Consider the following 15411-nt stretch of genomic DNA (forward strand, 5'->3'; position numbering starts at 1 on the left):
TGTGGTGGTTAAAGCTTATAAAACAATGCACACACTAAATTTTATATTAGAAATCCCCTCGGTTGACCTCCAGATTTATGACCTTATTCACCTGTACTCCATCCCCGATAAACAAAACCTTACGATAATCCCAAAATCCAAATACCTTGCACTTGGAAGTGAGGGGTACGCTTACCTTGATGACGGATGCCGGCATATCTCCGAGACTACTCTTCTATGCAGCCAACTAAATGAATTGTCTATAAAGAAAAATGAAGACTGCATCATCGCACTGGTGCAACACAAACCTGCCAGTTGCACACTAGCTAAAATGGTTTTGCGTAGTGGGAAAATTCAGAAGATCAACGACAACAGCTGGATTGTTATTCCAACAACGGAAGAGCTAGTGAGGAAAATGTGTGATGGAAGGACTCATTACGAAAAAATAAAGGGACCCCAAATCATTACTATTTCAGAAGGATGCGTGATTCAAATAATGAATAGAACACTTCAAGCTCATAGAATTTTTTTAAATATGAATGAAATTATACCATTGCCACATCAACAAGACTATTCATATAAGTCACCAGCTGATTTCACTTTGCATATCGAGGATATATCATTAGACAACATCCGTGGTCTTATTAACCAGGCACGAGAGGTGGAAGATCCAGATGAAGTTAATCTGCCCCTCATCATGGCGACTCCGAGTTGGACTACAGTAATATTATACTTCATAGGCTTCGTGATAATATCCAAAAAGATCTATCAATGGCTTAAGAGCAAGCGGATGAAGCCTAACCCAAGAGCCAGTGAAGAAGCCAGCGAGGACGCTGGAGGAAGCTGCAAGTTGCGCTTCCATCTTGAAGGGGGAGGCGTTATCGGAGCCCCATCGGTGTGAAAGAGCTGAGTGGCAGATTGAACAAGTGAATAGATGCTGACGCTGAACTTCGATTGTCTATAATTTAATATTTTTATAATTCACTTTCGCTCCAGTCTTGTTATAAGTAACACGTCATATTTTAATATCATTGTAATTAGTTTTGTGTAATAAATAATAATTTTTAAAAAGACCTTTTATGATCGTCCGAACATAACTCGCCTCGCTCCTTTTTAATTATAAAACTTTGCAAAAAGCTAATAAAAAAGGTTTCAAAGTTACCCTCGTAATTATTATTTATTAAAAATATTGTAATATAATTAATTCCAACGGGAATTTATTCTGATTAAATGCGGCATATCGCCTTTTAGTGGCAGTGCGCCGAGAGCGTAACAGGCGCGCGAAGACCTATTTTCGGCGTTGAATTAAAATACAAATAATGGAGATAGAGTTCCGGGAGTGGGAACTTTTTAATTGAAAATTTCGCCTTTTTAAGGATCAATTGCAATTTTTTATGTGGTACTTTACGTTTGAAACATTTTTCTGCATTCATTCATTTCATTCCGCTTCGAATGAGCCATCGCTCATGTTTTCAGGAGTTTTAACAAAAATGAGCACGTATTCATTCATTCAAAAATAACATCAGACTCAATGAATAATATAGATATGAAGTAACTATAAACTATGATTCAGTGATTCAATGTGCAAGGCCCAATTATCATAACTTTAAAACTTTTTTTAGCGTTGTCAAAACCATTACTTTCTGGCAAGGCATATCAAAAAGTTTGTATTTTTATCTCATAGTATGCTGTATTAAAAATACCATAAATAAGTAAAATATTTTAGATACAACGTATAAGTAGGAATATTAAGTTGTTTAGCTTGGCCTCTTTGACGTCAGTAGGTACACTACATTCTCTCATAGCCGGCTTGATGTTATGACGTCACGCGCATTTCGCGCCGTAAGAAATGTTATTTTAAATTATACGGAAAGGCTTGATTTTATTGAAACAAAAACTAGTTTATATCTAAATGTATAAGGTATACGCTCATTAGTTTGAAATGATTTACGATTATTATTATTATTATTAATAATTTTTGTGCTTGCATTGTTATTAAACTAAGTTTTAGTTAAATTTAATAATTTTCTTACCTTACATAAATTTACTAATATTAATACTTACATTTACATCAACAGGAGTTTACAAGATGTTTTAACATAAAATAAATATTTTATTTGTATTTTCACTAATTTCTTTTTTAACCACGAATTATAAACAAAAGGTAAATCTCAATAAAATAATAAATTTTATTTCTTATATTTTGTGGGATGGTGTAAAAATAACTTACTTTGGATTTTCCCTGGTGATAATCTCCTTCATAAGTGCCAGGGGTCCATTTTTCAATCCAACGGTAAATAAATAACTTTCGCACGCATTCAGCCCCTCCACTATTGCACTTGTGTTCTTCGTCACTATGACTGTACCTGTTAAGGAAATATATGATATTGTTTAAGAAAGGCATTTAAACTCAATTCAAAAACCAGTCATAAATTAAATTATAAAGAAAATGAAAAAGCCAAATAATCGTAATCGTAAGGAATTACTTTGTCAAGACAATACAATCATATACATAGATTGCATTTTATTATATCGAGCATTTTTGTTGCAATAATCTATTCATTGTGTCCATGAACAATAGCCAAGTCAAAATTTTTGTATGATATGCATATATCAGGAAACCCGAATAAGAAAAACGAATGTGTATGGCCGCCCTTATGCCTATCGCGTATGACACACTTTATGTGCTATCGAGTCTGCGGCACACAAAGTCCGCATTGCGCGCAAAATTTCTTTGGCAGATATTTCACAGACTCAACGCACACGACGTACACTTTCGGTCATTTTGTCGGCAGAACTGTAGGGATGTACACGCAACGGAAGCACAGAGATTGCAGTGTATTACTTAGTATTTGTGATATAAAAAAAGAAGAAGAAATAGAGAATTTTAATTTCATCATATGCTTGTAGAAAGACTATTTCTAAACATTCAGTTCTAAAACTATATCCATATAAATTTGCACACTTCATCCAACAATTTTCTTTTTGAATTTCCATCATGATACTCTGCCAAAGATGTATCATATAGTGCTGGTCTGTTTTCTAATTCGTGAATCAACATCCATACATCCATGTCTAGCGCCATGGTACACGTCAACCACTAGCAAGTGCAGACTACAGACAGTACGAATGTTTTATTTTTTTGGCACTTTTTATACGGCGCAGTGCGGCGCAGTCTGTCAAATCTATATATGTATATAATTCTATTGGTTTTATTATCACAGACTAAAAAGTGCGTCACGGATAGTATTTCGTCTGCGATAGGCCTAAAGCACACTAGGTATTCGCATCCAAATACCCTTCCAACTAGAGATATCGATTCGGTATCAACTAGTTGTCAACTAGGCAGTTGTACACCAGTTGACAACTTAGCGTCAATGAGTTGGCAATGCATCGACAACGAGTGGCAAGCGCGTTTTTTTAACCAACATGGAACGAAGAAGAGAGTAAGCACATTGTCAACTCATATCCGATTCGTCGACAAGGTGCAAACGGGTCGGTGACAGTCAACAAGTGAACAACGTGTGGACCATGCGGCGTACACACCTCGTATACTATCAACTTAATCTTTGACAAATACACTCTTAAGCAACACAATATAAAGCTTATACTTCAATGCTATACTGTGAATTGAGTTGGAGTGGAGTCGTTGGGTTGGTGCAAAGTGATAAGATTTATTCAAGTAAGTCAACAACAGCTAAGCGATTCATATAAGATCTTAATTCGAAATGTGATACCTAAAAGCTCCTTGATAATAATAATAAATTCTATATTGCCATACAAAACATGACAAATATAAAATGAATAATTAGGCTACGCGATGAAACAATAGGCAAAAGGAAAAGGCTCAGCTTCACCTGACATGGAATCATGGATTTATGTTTCCATGCAACGCTGTTTTTCAGCCACCCCCTCCACCCTAAGGTAAAGAGTGGGAGTGGATGTATTGTGGCTCCTCGATTACCTACTTAAGCTATCTTTTTCTATAAAAGGTAAAATTTAAAAAATATTCTTATTACCCTTGCAAGTGTGTGTGTTAGAGAGAGGAATTTCCAGTGGATATGGTTGAATTTCTACTCTCTTTATTGAGTGTTCATTTACTTAATTAATGTAGTAAATTAAATCATACCATTATCCATTGTCACCGGGTTCATCTTCCAATCGTGAATATTGCAGTAGTGCACTTCATACTCCAAGTCCACACCTCTGTACCTCTCGGCCAAGGGTCGGGACCAGCTCAGCTCCACGGAAGTGCCCTTCTCCTTTAGCAGCGCCGCAGTCATGTTCAGTGTTTCATCGGCCACGCCCCGCTTCGGTATGGGCAACGTGAATGGAGATCCGATAACGTCGTCCTTGTACGCCCGAATGTCTACGTATATTTGGACGCCGGGCGGGAGGTTTGTTACTGCAAATAGGAACAGTCACTCGTATTTAAAAGTACATAGTACTGTATACTTTATAGAGGCGTTCTGGTTCCTACGCTTTCTTATGGTAGTGACTGTTGAATGTTTTTAGCGGTCCACAGATCTGAACGTGTGTCGCTTCACACACACGCACACAGACAGAGGTCACCGTACGGGGTGGGCGGACGTGTGCGTAACGCAACATCTTACATCAGTCAACTCAATTATCAATAAAATACAGTATAATTATATAAAGTATCAAAATTAAAATCATAGTTGCACATACAATTTGTTTTATTCAAGAAGATCCAGACAGATGTACTATAAGAATGAACAATGGTGAATCGCAGTAGAAATTAGAGGTTTTCTTTGTGTTTGTGGAGTGAAATTATATAAAAGATTAACAAACCATGGCGTTTGAGCCAGCATTATGTCAAAAACTAAGGTAAGCGTTGGGAAAGTTTGAACTAAGACAGGATTCTAGTTTATGAACAAAAAAAGCATGGATTTTATGTCTGTTTAAGCAGCCAGGCAGTTCCGTATAGACTTCAACATACATGCGTATATACAAACAACGTGGCCGCTAAGTATGGGCCTGATGAAGAAATCTAATAGCTCATAGAGTAATGGAGAAAAATATAAACACGCATTATTGGGTCAAGTTGTCAGGTTTCTTATACGCTGGTGTATTCTGTCTATGGTCAGGCACTGGGGATAGAAGTAATGTAATCTCTGGCTTCCCCTCAGGCGTCACAGTAGGTATCTATGAGATATTTATTCATTTCAATTTTCTCTCAAATCTTATTTGCTGTACATTTTTTCCATCTTTTCTGTCCGTGTTTTTGTAGGTACTAAATAAAGCAGCAATATGAGGGTATAGTAAAATTGTCTTACTCACATGTAACATTATTAACAGTGGTATTGATAAAATCTCGCAAGACATAGTTCCGAGGGAACCTTGGCTCCACCAAGTACCCCTCCACGCCCCTCACTTTGTGCCACTCTAGCGACAGGGCCGTGTCGTTGATACGCCTCATGCTCACGTCGACTATATCATCGACGTCACTGACGTCATCGAACAGTAAGTAGCAGATATCAGTGGAGTTCGAAGTGTACGCGTCGTTTGTTGCTGTCACCTAAAATATTAATAGTGTAAAATATTATTACAATATTTTTAGAGATAATATTTTTTTATAAGGCGACACTCGCGATTTCCATGATTTTTGTGACTTTTTTAGGGTATCGTGTACATCAAAAAAGTATGTAAAACATTCTAAAAATGGTTGTGAGTAATTTAACAACATTTAAATAATTTCCAATAGTTTAAAAACAAGCTAACAGTAAATAAATTTATTTGATTAAGTTTATACGAACAGCATATAAAAATAATTATACATACTGTTCATAACAATCTATGTATTATTTATCAACCATTAGACAACTAATTGTGTGTGGATTGATGCATCTACTGTATTCAATAACTCTTGTTAATTATAATAATAATTCAAAAAAAGGAAATGTAAATTAATATGTAAGAATTAATTTACATTTACTTTTTTTGAATTACTTATATAAGGCATTGTGTATTATTGTTGCGTCACTTTACATAATATATTGTAATTGAAATTATTTGTAAAACGATAAAGCTGTAAATGTTAATTTATCGGAGTGGCAATGAGTTTCTTGCCACTTCTTCTCATTAAATCTCAACCTTTTCCGAAGTAGTGGTATATGTAAAAAATAAGATAAGAAAACGTTTGAGATACATAAGTGTCGTTTCCTTGACATGTATGAATATGGTGATTTTGATTTGATTACCCTAAAGGATTTGAGGTTTTAATTACTGTTAGTGAAAAAAAAAACAAGAAGTCAAAAAAATAAAATAAATAATATGTAAATACGTAAAAACAAGAGTTATTGAGTACAGTAGATGCATCATACACACACACCGTAAATATATAAAGCTATTTTGCGAACATTTTATCAGCGTTTATAAAAAATATAAACTTAAATTTTAAGAACATGTGAGTTTCTGGTAACAGGATCATCCTGCCACCACAAGTAACGCCCATACGATTTTATTATAATTTAATCAGTAATATTAATATATTACAGAAAGATGAATAAACCATTTACCCAGAATGAATAATTAGTATTCGGCTTGAAGTATCCATGTAGTATAAATGAGACAGTAGTATTATAAGTGCCGGCGGGGACTATTTTCTCCATGGGCGGTAGGGGCGGCACGTAGTATATTGTGTAGGACTTGATAACTCCTCGCGGGCTCGATGGCGGGTCCCATAAGAGATTCACTCGACTGCCGACCATTTGTCGCACTGTTAAACGACGGGGCGCCGAAGGAACTGCAATATTACAATATGTTTATGAAGTTTTCTGTAAGACGTTTTGACCTTTAGCTAATAAATTCTTCATTAATAACCCTACAGAACTTGTTACGTTAACTTTATTGATCATGTAAATTGTAATTTTCGCATTCGAAAACCATTGTATACGTTAAGTTTAACTTTATTAATCATGTAAATTGTAATTTTCGAATTGTATATGCTCACGTTGTCAGTTGCATTTTTATATTCTAGCACTAAGTTCACCAAACTAAAACGAGCCCGGACATGTCCGGGCCACCCTACCTATACCTCAGCCTTTTAGACTCTAGTCCGGATTTTATCCGGCTCTCTAACTTGTTCGAATTTTATTTTTAATTAGATGGAATATAGTAATACAACTACGTACTACGTAAACCTAAACATGATCAACTAAAAAGTCCGGACTTCTATCGAAATGTCAGGCTTTCTGTCAGGCTTTTAAAATTACTAAACGTTAACCCCCAAGGTTAAAATCTAATATTTGTCACATATGTATTTGTGACAAGGATTTGAATGATATCTCTCCCTATTTCACCATCGGACGACCAGACTAAGGGGGGACTTTCAACCTTTTGTAACATTTTGGACATTTTGGGACATAAATATATAAAAAGTTCCATCAATCATCCATCAGTGGTCAAAGTGAAAATGGCTACTTTATATTAGAGAGAAAATCTTGTCATTCATCTGGCCCGAGAGTATGAGCAGTGGTGATTATATACCATCAAATCACTCATATATACCATGCTTGTTTAACCTACTCTTCTATAAAAAAAAATTATAAACTAACACAAATTTTTAAAGTAACTTATGCATTATGGCGATCAACAAATTATTTAAAACTCTACATCTACTATGACGGGTCCATATATACGTATCTCTAGATGTGTAGGTGTATCTGTGGTTGTATTATCTCATACCTCCTTCCCCAGTCGTTGTGTTCACGTACTTGTACGTAGCGAACACGCGACGCGATATGCTGTCTCTAACGTACACAGTTACGTTGTAGTTTGTGAACGGTTCCAAGTCCGTGAATCTAAAACAATTGTAATAATTTACTTCTCTATAGTTACATATGTTACTATTAGTTATCGTTTGCTTGCGAGATCGAGTCAGAAATGAGGAGATCCGCAGGAGGACCACAGTCACCGAATGGCGACCCCGTACCGGAAGACGCAATGTTGGTAGGCCCCTTACAAGACGGACCGACGATCTGGTCAAGATCGCCTGAATAAGTTGGATGAGGGCAGCGCAGGACCGATCGTCGTGGAGATCTTTGTGGGAGGCCTTTGTCCAGCAGTGGACGTCTTCCGGCTGATGGTGATGATGACAATGATAGTTACAAATAAGTGAATCTACGACAATTAAATGACAATGCCAGAAAATCAAGAAAGCTCTGCCCCGTTTTCTACTAAAATTCGTTTACTCGTTACAAGCATGCCAAATGTGGTTTATTTTTGCTGTTTTATAACTGATTATCACCAAACATTTACATACGCCTATAAAAATTGTGGTTTCTTATTAAATCTAAGTTCAAAGTTGGCAAGTAGGCGAAATCGAATCCGTATGGTACCCATAGCACAAGTCGTCGGTAATTAAAATCAAAAACATTTAAAAAAGCAAGGCAATGTCAACTTCACACACATCACCACGGAACAAAGATTAATGATGGCATTGATATTTTAGACGTTTCGTTTAGGAATTGCGCCAAGCGAAGTTATACAGATGTCCCAAAGTTATGGGATATGAAGGGAAAGTACCTTAAATATAGTAGATTTTTAATGTACAGGGTGTTTTTATTTACATTTAAGTCGGTTCGAGTCCCAGACGAGACAAGTAATTTTTAGAAAATCTTTGAATGCAGAATTACAAACTTTTAAAAATAACATAAAGTCTTCTTTCAGTAAAATACCCTATCTACGATATACTTTGGGTTAAAATCATTATGTGTAATTTTCCGATGATTAACTACGTGTAATAATGAATTTATACAAATATCTTTAATCCTTCTTTTTATTAATCGTTAAAACGTAGAAATTAATTCAAATGGACGCTTGAGAAATAGGAATACGAAGCGAAGGGTTGAGTTGAGTTACTTTTAGAGACGCCTAATAATAGCTTTTATGAACCTGAGGCAGAGTTTCTGGTAACAGAATCATCCTTCCACCACAACTAGCGCCCGTTCACGAGCATGACGCATGGGCCAGCCGTCGCCTCGCTCGACCATATTTTAGGGAAGGGAACGACCTGTCCCTTGTCGCCGCCACAAGAAGTGACCTTTGTATATTTATCTCATATGATTGTGCTGTATCTACTCTGCTCTCTCGTTGTATCGTCATACATGTACCTATAAATGCTGCTGTTGGTCCACGTCATGTTAGTCCACACGTTGTCTTCCACCTTCGCGATGGCGGGCAGGAAGTCGTACATCACCATCCTCCGCTGGGCCAGCCAGCACGATATCAGGAAACTGCTCGAGTTTATCGACGCCTGATCGACGCCGACACTGAAGAACTATTCAAACATGGAAAAATTTTATACCATATTCATCTTAATATATATAATTTGCGTGTCACGTTGTTTGTCCGCGATGGACTCCTAAACTAATGAACGGATTTTAATTGGGATTACTTCGTGGAGTACAGTTTAGTCTAACTCGAGAGATAGGATAATTTTTATTGGAACCCATAATTATTTTTATTACCAATATTTGTTTTGTATGGACATATTTTCTATGAGAGAATTTTTTGACGCACGGTTTGAGAGTTCTGCTGTGAAACAATTTCGTTTCAACAACAGCGAGCATATTTTAGGAAATAATTCTTGATGTTACGAAATAACAATTCAATTCATTAAAAACAGTTTATTATGTACAGAACAACATCACTTATACATAACCGTAAAATACATTTGATTTTATCGAATCATTCATGTACATAAATTTTTTATACAATATGTTGCGATATAAAAACGAAAATAGTTAATTATAGTTTTTATCATATTGGCTGTCGGCATATATAGAAAAAATGCGTATTAGTTGTGTGATTCAATAGTGTTTCAATAAAACACTGTTTAAATTATGTAGACGCGTGGTATTTAAACTGTGTATTTAAATTAATGTTTTGCGTTAAAGTTACGTTTTAATTATTATTTTAGCAATTCACGCGCGTAATTTAATAAAGTGTGTTGAAAAGCAACGCGTTGATGGTGCGTGCATATAGACCTCTTGGCTGACGTATAATAATGGCCGCCTGCGAAAAACCCAGACGGATGTTTTTGTTGGCTGTACTAACTTTCTACAAAGCATTATCAAGAAGGTCAAAAGCCCTACAACTTCCAATTTCTGGTGGTGGTGACACCGAATGAGGCCACGCTGCATGATTTATATTATATAAGTACACAAATAAAATTTGAAAACAAAATTTTATGAACGATGCGGGGATAAAAAGAAAAACAATAAATTGTTTAGATTAGAAAAAGCGACATCTCAAGTCAACTTCCTAAAATGCAAATATTGGGGTTGAACAGTTTATCAACTGTAAAGTAGATCCTGTAGATGAAGCCACAATTTGAGAGTTGAACAAAGCATACAAGATTTTATGACGATACGTCACTCGAACGGTTAGCACAGTTGGGAGAGCACTCGCACGGAGCGCGAGAGGTCGCAGGTTTGAGTCCCGCATCATTCATAAAATGACTCATAAAATTTTATTTGTGTATTAATCCCAGAAATGAGGGTTATCACTTTAAAAAAAAACATAACAAATTATATAAGTTAATTATTTTAGTTATTCGCCAGTAAGTTATGTATATAACTTAAGCTGTTTGTTTTCCAATAAATAAATAAATAAGTTACCGAATCCCATACTGTTCAGTACATCTCGATCTCTTACTAGCAGCTCGCGGCAGAACCTATACTGTACGTAACTTATTCTACATTATAAGTTACTTCGTATGATTATTGCGTAGCGTGATGTGCTATCCGCAATTGAGTACTTAACTATTCGTTATAAAGTTGAGTATTTTTTACTAATTAATATATCTAAACAGACGGTCACTCAAAAATTCAATACATTGCGGTGGCAGGCCATGCGACTCACCCGTGCTACAATAAGTAGGTACTGTTGTTGTTGTACCTACAGTAATTTTTTCGTTTGTATTGTACCTATATTATTAAATTGTGTATTTATATTTTATAAGTTAATATTAATATTTATTGTAGACGATAATAATATTTCTTCTAACATGCCGGACAAACCTCTGTGGTTTTTGGCCTGTTATATAATAATAAATTGTAATTCTATTTTTCATAATAAATAAAAAAAAAACCTTATAAGAGTTAATAAATCAAGTATTAACTCACTATCTTATTTGCCTGCCCTGAACAACTTACATTGTACATATGATCGATATCGCTAGCCTCGCCGGAGCAATCTGCTTCATCGCTGCCATCGTAACAGTCCTGTCGTCCATTGCACACCAGCATAGTCCACAGACACTTGGCGCCATCGTCGCATTCAAAGTAGCGATCGGAACAGTTGCCGTGTCTCGGCAGACCCTGCGATAACCAACCACACTAATTTACTATAGAAGTAGACATTGTAATTGTCACCTCGCACCTGGGTTTGTCATTTGAACTTTCTTCCACGCACAACCAAACTGTGGAATTGCGAGGTGATTAATTGATAAGATACAATCACAAAAACCATGTGCAACAGCATAAATGATGAAAGTTATATATTTACTAGCTGAGCCAGCAAACGTTGTATTGCCGATATTAAAATCGCGATACAAAAGTAACTGTTGATCGTAGATGGGTGAAAATTTGTAGTTTAGTAAAAAAAATGTCACAAAAATTAAAAAAAAAAATTTGGCTTGGACCACCCTTAACATTTAGGGGGATGAAAAATAGATGTTGTCCGATTTTCAGACCTATCCAATATGCACTCAAAATTTCATGAGAATCGGTCAAGCCGATTCGAAGGAGTTTAACGACAAACACCGCGACATGAGAATTTTATATATTAAGAAGATTTAAAAAGAATGAATTATGGTTGGACAGTGTTCTGGTTAATGTACATATTAATTTTTTGTTTGATTCATAAATTAAAGTAGATTTAAGAATAATTAGTTTATTGAACTTAGTCTCGATGGTTAAGATGGTAAATGGTTATGAGCACACGCGAACCGATTGATGCTCGAACCTGAACTGGGGGAAAATGCGGAAACGTGGTCTGGGCGTGATGTTCCACTCGTACAATGGTCGAATGACAACCTTACATTGAACTGTTTGTTTTACTTGTCTTCCTATACTAATAAATGGAGGGCCGGTCTTTTGCGTTTGGTTATACTGCGGAAATTACTGAGCCGAATAATATTTATATCATAAGGTGCGGCGTGTTTCAGAGATGGTCTTCGTATATAATTTATGGTGTTAATTTATCCTAAAGCTATATTTTTTGACATAGAAATACCTATATATTCGCAATACAAATAATTCAATCAATGACATTTCAGTACATATAACAATTCATACAGGATGCCTGCTAAATTATGGGCACAACAACGGCGCCTACTTCTCCCGTAAAGCAGTAATGTATATACATTACTGTGTTTCAGTCTGAAGGGCGCCGTATCTAATGAAATTACTGGGCAAATGAGACTTAACATCTTATATCGCAAGGTGACAAGCGCAATTGTAGTGCCGCTCAGAATTTTTGGGTTTTTCCAGAATCCTGAGCGGCACTGCATTGTAATGGTCATCATATCAGCGAATCCTGTCCTGCTCGTCTCGTCCTTTATTAAGATAAAAAATACAATGAGCGGGCACGGAGTATTACCACTTATCAAATAAGTGAATGTAATAAGCAAGTTACCGATGCGCAGTAGGTCTCGTCGCTGCGGTCGGCACAGTCCACGCCGCGGTCGCACAGCTGGTCGAGCCGCACACAGCCGCGGCCGTCGCCGCACGGCGTGGCGTCGGGGCCGCACGCCGCGCTCGGCGCCGCCGTACTCGCTCGCTCGCAGTCGCGCTCGTCGCCGCCGTGCGCGCAGTCGCGGGCTCCGTCACACACCCACGACAGAGGGATGCACACACCTATATAGCACCGCAAACAATAGTATATTCTTTGATTAACGCGAGACACGTGTCTAACTCCGTTAACTGATTTTCGATGTTACTCATATAAAGTTTATAGAAAAATTGATAGATGGCGCTAGTAGTTGTTTACTTCGCGCTAACAAGATATATAACGTTTTGCCGTATCAATTAGTTGTTTTGAATTTTTGCTGTTGGTCTTTATCAAAGTGAATATAGTGCTTTAATGTGAGAGTCAGTGTTTTAAATGAGTGAGTGTGAATCCCTACGCAGGTAAAATAGTACAACACCTTTAAATGAAACACATTTTAAAGAACTAAAACACGTGTAATTGTTTTAACATTAGACTCGAGACCTTTCCAGATCACGTTTTCAGAGGAATTGTGGTTGAAATTAGTCAAGATAATAGAAGATAGTAAGAGTCAAGTAATTGTAATTAGCTTTCTTTATGAAATTTAGAGCTATTTATTGCCTCTTTATAGTATTCAATTTATAATAACCGAATGATTAACAGTTTACGGCAAATCTTAATAAATGGAGGACTCGTAAGGATGTGTACAGTCCCTGCGCGAAACGTTAGGGAAATATATGAAATATTATGAATTGACTGTGACTGCATCATTATGATACAATCAACTAGTTCCAAATATTTTAACTCTTTCAAAATGTCCTAAAAATATATTTCATTAGTATAATAATCAATAGCATTTTATTTATACTGAAAAACTAAACAAGTGCAGTTTTATAACATTTTCAACACGACCTTTAACAAAAATTAATAACTTTAAACTAATGACGTTGTTTACACATATAAGAACATGTCAATCACAGTCTGATAGCGGAAAGGCAATGGTGTGCATAAAGACAATGTAAGCATCAAATCTGAACTAAATAAATGTTTTACATTGCTGCTTATTGACCAAGAATATTTTAAACAGCTGGAGTTAATCTGGAAATGTATACATATAGCAGTCGAAGCTTATTATGGTGTAATTTGTGGCTTTGTTTTCATACGACGTTATTTGTCTATATTTATAGAACGTCATTGGACTATACAGGGCGTCCGAAAGTTATGGGGCAGAAAGGGAAAGTACCTTTAATATCGTAGATAGGGTATTTTACTAAAAGAAGACTTTATGTCATTTTTAAAAGTTGGTAATTCTGCATTCAAAGATTTTCTAAAAATTACTTGCCTCGACTGGGAATCGGTACCGACTTAAATGTAAAAAAAAACACCCCTTCTTTTATGAGGCCAATCAAAAGAATGACCAATAACTAATAACTCTTCTTAAGTAACATAGTATTTTAAAAGAAAGGAACAACGTAAAATGTTTGAGTCAATTTTCGAGAATGTTATTTATTGCCGACGACGTTCGAAAAGTAGCGATATCTAAAAAAAAACTTTTAATGCAGAATAACTAACTTTTAAAAATAACATAAAGGCTTCTTTCAGTAAAATACCCTATCTACGATATTTCAGGTACTTTCCGAAGGGATGTCACATAACTTTGGGACGCCCTGTATACACAAAACTCACCCGGTGAACATGTGAACTGATTCTTCGTGCACCACTTCTGGCGCGTGGCATCGTGCTCCGGACGTACTGAGCTCGTGTGTGGCGCGATGAGTCCGCACGCGGTCTCGTCGGAGTTGTCTCCACAGTCGTTGATACCGTCGCAGCGCCACCAGTATGGCAGACAGTTGCCGTTGTCACATTTAAACATCCAATCGAGGCAGGAACCGTTCGTCGGGAATGTTGGCTTGTCCGTCGGTCGCGGGATTAATTTCGAATGACCGGTTCCTGTGCAGTCCTTTTCATCTGATGCAGGTTCGTCGGTACAGTCGTTTTCGCCGTCGCATACCTGCGCAAATTACGATATGTTTGTATCAAATTAAAAGATTCCATTTCAGACGGAAGGCCTCCCCCAAAAATCGCCATGACGATCGGTCCTGCGCTACCCTCGTCCAACCTACTCCAGTGACCTTGACCAGATCGTCGGTCCATCTTGTTGGGGCCTACAAACACTACGTCTTCGGGTATGTGATCGAATTAAAAGATTACCCTACACTTATCATTTGATAATATTTTATAATGTCACTAACAAAGTAAATAATATATACTTTTAAAAGTATACATGCGTATTTGAAAGTGGATTTATACACCTAATTGTTTAATAAAAATTTACATTTTTATAAAAATTTAAAAAGATCATATGTTTCAATGTACGAACGTTACAGCTACACAAGATACACATTTCATAGTTAACAGGATTGCCGTACAAAAAATATTATAAACTTGTTAGGAGGCACCTACTCGGCTAAGTTATAAAGTCTATGTATATTAATTACAGGATTCCAAGAAAATTAACAAAATGTATTCGAAAATTCAAAAGAATACTTAAAAATCGGTCTTTTGGTTAAGTTTATTATACCATAAACGACTTACAAAATTAAAGTAGAGCTTGGGAATGGAGCAATCGCCCTCAGGCTATTTTTGATAAAAATATTATTTTAGAAATTAAATCGCATGACATTTTCATTTAAAAAA

The 15411-nt window shown here is 36.3% G+C and overlaps 1 protein-coding gene across 2 annotated transcripts in view; it reads right to left on the reverse strand.

Annotated features, from left to right (window-relative positions):
* The window catches only part of LOC126974055 (sortilin-related receptor-like), an 82085-nt gene that overhangs the window by 23930 nt on the left and 42744 nt on the right, over nucleotides 1–15411 (reverse strand). For both annotated transcript variants that reach the window (XM_050821438.1, XM_050821437.1), the window contains 9 exons: nucleotides 14401–14725; nucleotides 12643–12863; nucleotides 11160–11324; nucleotides 9114–9280; nucleotides 7687–7802; nucleotides 6519–6745; nucleotides 5281–5518; nucleotides 4109–4384; nucleotides 2210–2345 (listed from right to left, as the gene is read on the reverse strand). In XM_050821438.1, the coding sequence (XP_050677395.1) occupies nucleotides 2210–2345; nucleotides 4109–4384; nucleotides 5281–5518; nucleotides 6519–6745; nucleotides 7687–7802; nucleotides 9114–9280; nucleotides 11160–11324; nucleotides 12643–12863; nucleotides 14401–14725 (1871 nt within the window). The remainder of the gene's footprint in view (nucleotides 1–2209; nucleotides 2346–4108; nucleotides 4385–5280; nucleotides 5519–6518; nucleotides 6746–7686; nucleotides 7803–9113; nucleotides 9281–11159; nucleotides 11325–12642; nucleotides 12864–14400; nucleotides 14726–15411) is intronic.

This window comes from Leptidea sinapis, chromosome 31, assembly GCF_905404315.1.
Source record: "Leptidea sinapis chromosome 31, ilLepSina1.1, whole genome shotgun sequence".
In the NCBI taxonomy this organism is placed as follows: Eukaryota; Metazoa; Arthropoda; class Insecta; order Lepidoptera; family Pieridae; genus Leptidea; species Leptidea sinapis.